Source organism: the organism of the source record quoted next, unplaced genomic scaffold (assembly GCF_019419815.1).
Source record: "Pyrus x bretschneideri cultivar Hongxiangsu unplaced genomic scaffold, Pyrus_bretschneideri_v1 Contig42, whole genome shotgun sequence".
NCBI lineage: Eukaryota > Viridiplantae > Streptophyta > Magnoliopsida > Rosales > Rosaceae > Pyrus > Pyrus x bretschneideri.
In genome coordinates, this window is record NW_025999746.1 from 2147069 (window position 1) to 2158134 (window position 11066).

At 36.4% G+C, this 11066-nt stretch overlaps 2 protein-coding genes across 11 annotated transcripts; both read right to left on the minus strand.

Annotated features, from left to right (window-relative positions):
- Positions 1-731: 731 nt before the first annotated feature.
- On the minus strand, positions 732-1667 carry LOC103935943 (transcription factor MYB1-like). The gene is made up of 2 exons (XM_018644700.2): positions 1450-1667; positions 732-1320 (listed from the first exon to the last, which is right to left on the minus strand). Exons 1-2 carry the CDS (start codon positions 1589-1591, stop codon positions 1025-1027), a joined length of 438 nt encoding a protein of 145 aa, XP_018500216.2. The 5' UTR covers positions 1592-1667; the 3' UTR covers positions 732-1024.
- A 4170-nt stretch (positions 1668-5837) lies between these two features.
- On the minus strand, positions 5838-10330 carry LOC103950143 (uncharacterized WD repeat-containing protein C3H5.08c). 10 transcript variants are annotated; one of them, XR_007251693.1, is made up of 10 exons: positions 9937-10330; positions 8392-9610; positions 8133-8223; positions 7824-7981; positions 7689-7740; positions 7189-7268; positions 7012-7105; positions 6360-6902; positions 6161-6275; positions 5838-6055 (listed from the first exon to the last, which is right to left on the minus strand). XR_007251693.1 is itself a non-coding variant. In XM_018648175.2 (9 exons), exons 2-8 carry the CDS (start codon positions 9574-9576, stop codon positions 6370-6372), a joined length of 2193 nt encoding a protein of 730 aa, XP_018503691.2. In that variant the 5' UTR covers positions 9577-9610; positions 9937-10330; the 3' UTR covers positions 5838-6275; positions 6360-6369. The 10 variants fall into 10 exon arrangements, 4 of the variants coding, with proteins under 4 accessions (XP_018503691.2, XP_048422602.1, XP_018503689.2 ...); XR_007251691.1 differs by having other exon boundaries at positions 6156-6275; XR_007251692.1 differs by having other exon boundaries at positions 5838-6058; positions 6156-6275.
- Positions 10331-11066: the final 736 nt, after the last annotated feature.

Sequence of the window (11066 nt, forward strand, 5' to 3'; positions counted from 1 at the left end):
GACCTTGGATCCTTGAAATATTTTTTGGGGATTGAGGTATCGAGAAGCAATTTGAGAATTTTCTTATCACAGAGGAAGTATATTATTGATTTGTTGCACGAAACTGTCATGTCAGCTTGTCAACCAGTAGCTACACTATTAGAGGAAGGATTGAAGCTTAGTGTTGATCCTAATCAAGTACCAGTTGACAAAGGGAGATATCAAAGGTTAGTAGGTCAATTAATGTACTTGGCACACACAAGACTGGACCTTGCTTATGCCTTAAGTTTGGTAAGTCAATACATGCATGATCCTGGAGAACAACATATGAAGGCAGTGATGAGAATTTTGAGATATTTGAAAGAAAGTCCCGGCAAAGGAGTTTTGTTTAAAAGGAATAATCATGTTAGAGTTGAAGGTTATACTGATGCAGATTGGGCGGGTTCGATTGACGATAGGCGCTCAACATCAAGTTACTTTACATTCGTTGGGGGTAACTTGGTTACATGGAAAAGTAAGAAACATAATGTGGTTGCCCGTTCTAGTGCAAAAACTGAATATAGAGGTATGTCTTTAGGGATTTGTGAAATTCTGTGGCTTAGGCTCCTGCTTTGTGATTTGGGTATACTACATGATCAGCCCATGAAATTATTTTATGATAATAAAGCTGCTCGTGACATTGCACATAATCTGGTACAATATGATAGAACAAAGCACATTGAAGTTGATCGGTTCTTCATCAAAGAAAAATTAGAAGAAAAAATATTTGAGCTACCAACAATAAGAACAGAGGATCAGTTGGCAGATATCCTCACAAAAGTTGTTTCAAGTCATGAGTTTTCATGTTTCTTACACAAGTTGGGCATGAGTAACATATATGCACCAACTTGAGGAGAAGTGTTAACTTTGTATTTTAGGTAGGATTCCTAATTGATATCAATTCCCTGTAATCTTCTATAATCTCGTGTAATTAGTTTTCTTCCTATTACACTAGGGTTGTACATCTTGTATAAATACCTCTCATTGAGAAGAATAAAATTATCATTCAAAGCATTCTCTTTTGTGGTTTTGATGCTCGTTTTCGGGTGCTACTTTGTTTCTCGGTTCCCTTACCAGTGGTAGGGTTTTTGAATCTCCTGCTGAGATGAGTATTCCAGTAGTTCTTGATCTCATTGTCTGTTCGACCGGGAAGTCTTCCGGCGATGAGAGACCAACGATTGCCGAGAAGGGCATGAAGCCGGAGAATAAGCTCCTCGTCGGGTGTTATGTTGCCTCGCTTTATACCAGGTCGGAGATTGTTCATCCATCTCAGCTTGCAGCTCTTCCCACATCGAAGAAGACCTTCAATTTCAACAAAAACAACTCATTAATATCACATGCAATTTATACGACCAAATTAAACAGAAGACACTTCACTAAAATGTTATGAGTTATGATAACTTGACAGAAAAAAAGATTAAATTATTGTACCAGCATTTTCAGGTAAAGAACTCCAACGGCCTTCACCATGGGAGTTGATATACTGAATAAGCAAGTTGTCTTCTCTGGCAGTCCATGAACCTCGATGCAGTCCTACCTTTGAACAGCATGGCGCTCTCCCCATGTTAAGCATAGTGTCTGCACAGAGACGCGTACTATTGCTTCAGTCTAGCCGAAGACTCTCAAAGACAGCACCACAGGCCACACTAGCTACCCTACCTTCCTTGGATAATATATTGGATTTTATAACTTGAGCACTATTGCGGACAATTTTTTTATAGGAAAACTAAAAGAACAATCCTTAAAAATTTTAGTTTTAATGAAAAAAGATAAATAAAAGTGTAAGTGAATAGTGCTAGAAAAAGTAAAAATATAATTTTTCATTAAAATTAAATAATACCAGAAGTGTTTCATTAAAACTTCATTTTTTTTATTTGCCATGTGAGAACTGTGAACATTTTTTTTTAATTTATTTTGGGGGTTTAATTTTTAATTGGGGTTATCTTTTTTAGGAACATTCAGATTAAATATCAATTTTGATAAAAAGTATTAAAGAAAAATATCAACTTTAAGAAAAACTATCAATTTCTTCCCAATTTATTTGGATTAAGCCACAACTTGTGGAAACATTACACATGGCCCACACGTCAACGGCGTCGGTACCAAAAATTGTCGCCGGCCACTGTTGTTGCGGCCGAAATTTTTTCTGAGCGCCAAATAATTTCAAGTCATTATTCAACAATGATTAAAAAAATAATACATGCAACTTTTTCATCTTCAATTATGTTTTGTTGTGTTAGTTTACATGCATACACAATAAATTGGAGAGCTTATGAAAAAATTCATTACTTAACTTTTTTTTTTTTTAAATCACTGTTGGACAACGACATTGAGACTCAAAAATTTGATTGGTTGGTTGCTATAAAATTTGATCAACCAATTGCATGAACAAGTTAACTGGTCAAAAAATGTGGTAAAGCTAAGTGACAATTATGTAATTATTTTGATTTATAGTACTGTATATATAGAATTATTTTGGTTGATTTTTCAAATGGTACCTAAACTAAAAACATGGTAGTTTAACAAAAAAAAAAATTCTTAGAATTGGTATTTAAACTAAAAGGTTTGTTTTTTTATTAAGTTTTTTTTTTCCAAAAATTTTATGTCTCATATGTTTTTTTTCAATAAATCGTAGGTGTGTAATGTGTTATGAACTTATGCATGCGTCTCATAAAAATTTGTCTAAGATCTACTAATACTGCTTGGTCGTAACAACTCAAAATCTTGTCATGATTTAAAGATTATGACATGTTTGGCATGTAAAGGAAGTCTTGAGAAGCGGAAAATGTTAAAAAAACTCTAAAACGAAGTTATTAGTTATGCATGTGGTGAGTGAAGAGCTAAGTTTTGTCTCGTCCAATTCCAAGCTAAGTCAAAATAAGAATAAGCTAGTCTTCTATGTTAGAGCATTGTTATACTTCATTTGTAAATTGTAAGTTTGATATCAATTTACTTTTTCGTATTTTAATGTAAATATATTGTTATATTAAAAAATTATTTATTTAGAAATTTACTCCTTTTTTCTCAAATTTTTTACTATGCACGTGTGCATGATGACTTTATTATTGTCATGGTACTTTTAACGTTTTTACAAGAACATTGTTATCAGCTGTTTGTTCATGACCAAGTGACCCTATTCGAATTGCAAATGGAGAGCCTCTAAAAATCTTTGGGATACATAAATCTTGGTCTTTGCTTCTTCTACTCCTGTCCATACGCACTAACCCGAATCTGATGATCTTTTCATAAAATAATTTCAGCATCTAGTGAATGAAAAATGTTCGCCACAACTCAAAATCTTGGCGTGTAAAGAAGCTTTAAGCAGAAAAAGAAAGTTTAAAAACTTGCAGCAAATCAAGTGTTGTTTAGTTAATGGATATTAGAAATCTCCACATGTTATGCATGTGGTTGGTGAGAATTGATAGGAGGAAAAGGTAGTGTTTGGGAGAGTGGGTGAATAAAATTAAGGGTTGTTTTATTCTCGTCCCACATATTATTAAATACACTTCATATACATACTCCACGTACACTCCACAATCCACATTCTCTACATATAGACCTCAAATCTACCTCGCGCGTATTCCGTAATTGTTTGATCATTGTCCTATCATCTGCATATAATTCAATTTTACTTATGTTTCTCTCCTCACTCGTACAATGTTCTTCTAAAGAGTATTACCAAACTAGTATTCCATAAAGAAACTTGTATTACCAATAAGCATTTTGTTTAGCTTTGAAGAAATCCAAAATTTATGAGAACCTCATATTAATCATTGGAGCAAATTTCAAATGGTCTTTTCTTTCACTAAATCATTGTCTAACTAACAACCAAGTAGGATGTCTGACTTATCACCAAATCAGACTGCTGCTATTCAATTACACACTTGTGTTGTTTCTTTCATGTTTCCTCTCTTAATGAATGGGACAAAACTTTCTTTGAAAATTTCTACATATTAATTCTGAAAAGAATGCATGGCAAATACGTCTCCTTCTCGAATCAGGCGGACAGCTGACTGTCCCATTGCCAATCTCGGGTTCAGTAATTTAGAATCTAGATATACTCCCCATCCTTATTGGACAAAGTTTCATCAGTAAGACATGCCGCTTTGGTGTATTATCAGTAATGTGATTAGTGTGTGGCTTAACCTAAATATTATAGTAGATCCGTTTTGTGGTTTTGGTATGGTTCGAAACAAAAACCTATCGAGGGTTCAAATCTCTCTTTCTTTAGTCTATGCATATCTTTGTATGTAAAATATAAAATAAAACGGGTTTTTATCACAAATGGTCATTGAAATTGACCTTCATCATCAAGATGGTTCATAAAATTGAAAATCAATCAATGTAGTCATTGAAAATAAGTGTCGCAAATCAATGTGGTTCTTCTGTCACAATTCTGTTAAAAATTCCATTAAGTGCTAATGTGGCACATAAATGGGCTCCACATGATTTACGGGTTTTTATAACAAATGATCCTTGAAATTGACTCACACCATCAAGACGGTCCCTAAAATTGAAAATCGGTGAATATAGTCCTTGAAAATAGGTGTCGCAAATCAAAATGATCCTTCCACCACAATTCTGTAAAAAAAAATTTGTTATGTGCTGATGTGGGTTTAATAATTAATTTAAAAAGTTATCTAAATACCTTTTTGCACAATGGAGTTTTTTTTCTTATAATAGGACCTACTCCAAAGAAAGATCCCTTCCATAAATTCTCAAAGGCACAAGTATTAACCAAGGCCTAAGAGAGGGTTTGGAAATAGTTTTCAACCAACAATAGACGCACCTCGGTTATAACCTCATTATCTCAAGACAGACCTCGCCTTTCTTTGAGTCACCAAACGACTAAGAAAGCATCGAACAAGCTCTCCAAGATTAAGGTTGTGAGAATGTTGATTGCCTAAATGTTAACGGTAATGTCCCATAAATCGTTGTCAATCAGTCAAGTCGTCACCAAAGGTAATCTCGATTCATATTCAATTCGCTGAAGGGTGTCAAAGTGTGTAAAGATAGAAGTATTGAGATTTTTACAACTTTTTATTAACTATTAAATTATTAAACCTATTTATAATTTTTTTTAATTTAATTAGACTTATGTGATCCATTTATATGTCACATCAGCACATAACAGAATTTTTTACAGAATTTTGACAAAATGACTATATTGATTTGGGACACTTAATTGTGAGACTACATTGATCGATTTTTAATTTCAGGGATCATTTTGATGTCACAGATCAATTTCAAAGACCATTTTGATGTTACAAGTCAATTTCAATGACTATTTGTGAGAAAATTTGACTTATGAGATCCCATTTATGTGTCATATCAACATTTAACATAATTTTTAATAGAATTATGACGGAATAATCACATTGATTTGCGACACCTATTTTTAGAGACTATATTAATTGATTTTCAATTTCAGGAACAATATTAATCGTGAGGATCAATTTCAGAGACGAATTGTGATAAAAACCCAATAAAACACTATCAATGTCATCAGAATTATTCACACTTCTGATATTCATTCAAATGAGAGAGAGAGAGAGAGAGAGAGAGAGAGAGAGCTTGAGAATCGCCCCCAAACCACCCAAAATTTAATTTTGATAAATGAAATGTCAAGAAGATATCCAATATTTCTAAATGCAGGTTTTCATAAGATGCCCCCTGTATATGTGTGTGTGTGTGTGTGTATAGATATATAATTATATACACTTGTAACTGTATTCTATCGGTTCTATCCTAATTCCTAAGGGCCTACAGCCACTTAAATTATACACTTCTATAATTTCTTGAGCTGAGAAACCAACAAATTAAAGAATCATATAATTGACTTGTACAAGATGATCCAAAACAAAAACTAAAAACCAATCCCCCAGCCACCTGGCGGGACTGCAGCTGAACCGGATAAACGGTCGCCACCTGGCACAACCTGACTGGACTACCATACATTTGGAAATCTTCAGGGGAACAAACTAGGTAAGGGCAAGATTTGTCTGCCCTCTCACTTCTGGTGCCCTCCCGTGCCCTCCTGCTTGTATAGTCACAGTTAAATCACGTCAACATTTTATATTACTATTCATTTTGTCTTATTATCTTTATTAAAAAAACAATATAAAATGTTGATATACTTAACCGTGACCATACAAAACAGAAGGCCATGGAAGGGCACCGGAAGTAGGAGGGCAGACAATCCTTTGTCCACTGGGTAAACCCACCTTAGAGCTGTCGTCGGCAAACTGTCAATAATACTGCATTGGACAAGCACCAAGGGTTATTTAACAATTACCAGCTGTGTTTGCAAGGATGCAAAACCACTGCCTAAAAAATGCCACCTGAGGGATCTTAACGACGAATAGGTAATCCGTAATTGTGGTATGTTCTAATCCGTCCGTCCAGGCTGGCGGTGACGATCACAAGGCCCCACATGTGACAAGAGCCAGACATACTATGGCAAGCACTCTTCAAAAACTTATACTCGGATCTGCACATCGTTGGGGAAACGGGTACTGGACTTGAGTTTACAAGTTTCTCCTCGGGCCAAGTTGCGGTACCCCTTGGCAAGGACTTCTGTTCTACTTTCTCATCCAAATTGTAATGTTTTAGGGGATAATCAAGGCTGCTTCGCGGCAAATCCCCAATGAATCTGGGGGATGGAAGGGTTCCCGGCAAGCTGTTTACACCATTCCAAGGTATAGCAATCATGGAGTTGTGGGACACGAAACTCTCACAAGACCATATGTTCCTCAATCGCGAAGATGTTGTGTCCTGGCTATTGAAGTTCCAGATGCGTACATTTGAATCATCGCTTGCTGAGACAATGTGCTTTCCGTCTGAGGTAAAAGAGGCGGACATATGGTTTCCTCCATTTCGAAGACCTAATGAGGAATGACAAAACAGTTAATACTATAATCATTCCAGACTTTGGGGCTGGGGTGTAACAATAACTTAAAACAATTACGACGATGAATAAAAGCTGATGCATACCCCTATATTTGCAGACGATATCTTTCCCAGAAATTATACGGACTACTGAATCAGCAGACGTCACCATAACTTTGCTTGGGTTGCTTGGAGAAAACTGAGGAATCATATTACACTTAGTATACCGCAGAGAAATAGAGTGAAAATGGAAGAAATGACATAGAAATTGTTCATAACAACCTGAAAGCCAGTTATCCTTTTTCCAGGTGACTTCTTTTTGCCCTGTATGTTTATCTGAGCATCCAATTCCAGATGGTCATCTGAAAATATTGAAACCACGATCACGAACTACAAAGATAGAATAACAAAAAAGAACAAAAATCGTAAGGGACCGTGGATAGATCTCACCCTTGCAAATTTGGCTTGCAAGAGAAGAGTGCTCAATAGCTCATACACTAACCCCCAAAGTTTTCATTTTTTCTATGTCAGACATTTTGAACAAATCACAAGATATTAGATATTTCACACTATCAGACCAAGCAAAACAAAAGGAAAGATATTTTGCAATGACATCAAGATAATCATCTCATGTCAGCCCGATTTTCAAAGAAAGAGGAGATTAATTAAAGCATATAATTATCAGGAACTCCCAGTTTTCTGCTACACTTAAGAGTCGGGTTTTAGTTAGAAGCATTATAGTGGCATACTATTAAGAAAAATTCACTATTAGGTCTTCGTACCTATGATGTTATAGACACAGCAATTTCCAGTCATCAAACCCACAATTCCTCCCTGCAAGTATCAAGAAACAAAGTTAAACAAAATCCACGTGGTTTCATGCTTAATTTTCATTTCCAAGCAAAAATCCAACAGACCTTTCCGTCAGGACGATAAGATACAGCAGTGACTATCTCACGAACATCAATATAGTCAATAACCAGACAACGAATAATTTCCCAAATGCGAACTTTTCCGTCTATTGAACCACTGATGAAATAATTATCATCCAGAGGGTTGAAATTAACACATGTCACTGCATCGAATATCACAGCTTTAGATAATCATTGCAGAATTACTTCAAAATGGAAGAAAGAATTGAGATCATAACGATACAGATAACCAACACAAACCAAGTCACTGATATACTACATTGTAACAGAACGCAAACAAGTGGCAAGGCTCACCAAAATTACTGTGAGAAAAGACTCTTAGGCATCTGTTGCATCCTACTTGCCATAAACGGACTGTCTTATCAACAGAGGATGACAGCAGAAACTGAAGCGCACACAAAACACACCATTAGTTCTATCGAGTTCAGTGAATCAACACCAACTTGGCTGGAAAGATTAATTACAATAGGAAATAAAATCCAATTTCCCACCATTCTACAAATAAAGTAGCATATATTAAAAATGAGATAGCACAGCCAAAAGCATTACTAACCCCTTTCTTTGACCATGAGAGATCCAAGACCTCCCCTCCGTGTCCCCGGAACTCATGAACAGGCTTCTCCAATAAGCGAAATATCTTTGGAGGGAAAACGACACAAGCTGACTCTGATGATCCCCCCAATTGCTGCGCCTTACTCTGTTTTTCTTTGTTCACATTTGGAGAGTTTAACTTGGAAAATGGATGCATCTTGAAGTACAGAGAAGAAGGATCAGAAGCAATATCAAATTGGTTGAATCTCTCATCCTCAATCACCTTCCACACTCTAACGACACCATCTTCACCAGCACTGGCCAAGTATTGCCCATCAAGACTGAACTTCATGGACAAAATTGAACCCTCGTGAGCTGAAAAGTGTTGCCCAGCATACAGTGAAGATAATTCCTTGGTCCGCTTTTTACTTGGATGAACTTGGACTCTTTGCATCCCTACCCCTGACGCAGATTTAAGACCGATGGGGCTCAACGCAGCCTCATGTTTATCAGCAACGCAAATCCCATTTCCTAATTTCCTTAACCATCCCCTTTTAACTTTCTTCTTCGCATCAAGAAAGAACCTAGCGTTATCAACTTCTCTCTGCAATAATTGCTGAATCAAAGGAGATGGTGCCTGTGCACTGAGAACTTCCCCATTAACCAATTGATTTAGCCCCGCTTGACCTAATCTGCCAAGCCTTCCATCCTGAACCAATTCACTTACAATGACAGTCATTCCACCGTTCAAATTCCTCATTGCACGTGTGGAATGTGTATCATCCAAAGCACCATTTCCTAGTGATTCCCGCGCTTCAGTTGACAAAGAAGACACTGTTGACTGACTTGAGCAAGACGCCTCTTCCAATCCCCAAGTTCTCAACACCACCCCACTATCTTCCCTAATTCTATCAATAATTTTAATTCTGTCAACAAAGACATCTTCTGAGTCTTCTGTCGTCATCGAATTCGAATCCAAATCTACACCCATCCACTGCAGGAACTTATGGCGGCGCTCATGAACACTTTCCAGGTTGTTAGCCCACACCTCCTCATACCTTAAGAAACCTGGAGTACCAGAACTAAACGCCTCACAGCAATCTGAACCCCAATCCGAAACCAAAGAAAGGTCCTCTCGGGTATCATAAAATTGATCCTCACGCTCTTCACCATAGCTCCCCATCAATTCACTGTTTTTTTTTTCCATTCCACTTTCAACCCATGAAATCCTGAGTCAAAATCTAACCAACCAAAAAAACACAGATAAATTCAGACCCTCAAATTATGTTCTAATCTCTCAATTAGATAGCAGAAGAACCCAAAAATTCAATCTTTTTCCTTATCCAGAACGAGAAATCTCAAAATTTTCCCTAAACATTAAAATCCACAAACTGCAAAAGCCAAAACTAACCCAGCACAGATCCCGATATGATCTCATCTCAAGTCCAAATATATGACTTTCTCAAAAACACCAATCCCCAAATAAAAAACCCAACAGATTGTTTCCAAAAACCAAATCAAAATCTGCAACAGGAACAAACACTTGGAAAAGGAGAGTTTTTCTCACCTGGGTCACCACCAAACTTTGGTCAAACCCCAGAAATCTAGTTTCTCATAGGGATTTCCACTTTCCCAACCCCTTCCAAGTTCCCTCTCTCTCTCGTCAGCAACAACAACAAACAGTTTCCCACTTGGGGAAGCAAAGAATAACTACAGCATGAAACTTTAAACAAATCAAATAAACTAATACAATAAAAAAGCAGAGAAAAAGGGCAAAAATTTGCCTCGGGTTGTGGGCCAGTAACAGGCAGAGAAACGAGTGGAAGGTGCTCGGTGCTCGCTTTCTCCTTGTTTGCGCGGTGTGTCTTTTTTCTCTATATTTCCTCGCACAAACCACACTGCTGTCTGATACAATTTGATTGGTACGGATCTCTCTCTCTCTCTCCAACCTACCTTTGTAATTGTAAACTAAAAACTAGTCTTTGATTTATTTTTAGTTTAACTGTTTTGAGTTCCATTTTTCTTTTCTTTTGTATTTCGTATTTATCTTTTACAGTTCATGTCTTTTTCCCTCCATTTTTACTGCATGAGGAGCGTCTCTTTACTTTTCGTCCTTTTTATCGTTTTAAGTTTGTCATCCGAAATTTTATATAAGAAAATAAATTATTAAGATTTTAGATTAACTTCAACCCTTGGAGTAAGACCTGGTTTGGTACTGAGGTGATTCTGAAAAAAGCTGCTATCAAAAAAAGCTGGGAGCTATTTTTGTGCTTGGTAAACACTCAGCTTCAGCTTTTTTTCACAGTTTTGGATGAAAAAAAGCCAAAAATAAGAAGCTGCAAAACCTAGCTTTGAAAAACCAGCTTTTTTCACATCTGTTTTACATAAAAGTTTACCAAACACTCTAATACTGCTTTTTTTTTTCAAAAGCACTTTTACAAAAAAGTTTACCAAACACTCTGCTGCTTTATTTCACAGCTGCTTATTCTCACAGCACAACAGAAGCAGCTTTTTTTCAAAGCACAGCAATACCAAACCAGCCCTAAGTCTTAAGTTTTCCCTTCTATTCCCCCTTCCTCATTTCTCTCCAACTCTTGTTCTAAAATATAGTTAAGTGTTAAAACTTCTAAAAAAAAAAAACTCAAATTCCCCCTAATATTTAGCCCAAGATTAGTGGTGGAGCCCATAAGTGATAGT

Coding starts and splice junctions, on each gene's coding strand:
- LOC103935943 (XM_018644700.2), bottom strand. CDS start 1,591: ATGCTTAACATGGGGAGAGCGCCATGCTGTTCAAAGGTAGGACTGCAT. Junction 1,321..1,449: donor TTCTTTACCTGAAAATGCTG/GTACAATAATTT, acceptor TTGAAATTGAAG/GTCTTCTTCGATGTGGGAAG.
- LOC103950143 (XM_048566645.1), bottom strand. CDS start 9,576: ATGGAAAAAAAAAACAGTGAATTGATGGGGAGCTATGGTGAAGAGCGT. Junction 7,982..8,132: donor CTTTTCTCACAGTAATTTTG/GTGAGCCTTGCC, acceptor TATTCGATGCAG/TGACATGTGTTAATTTCAAC. Junction 7,106..7,188: donor AAAGGATAACTGGCTTTCAG/GTTGTTATGAAC, acceptor ATGATTCCTCAG/TTTTCTCCAAGCAACCCAAG.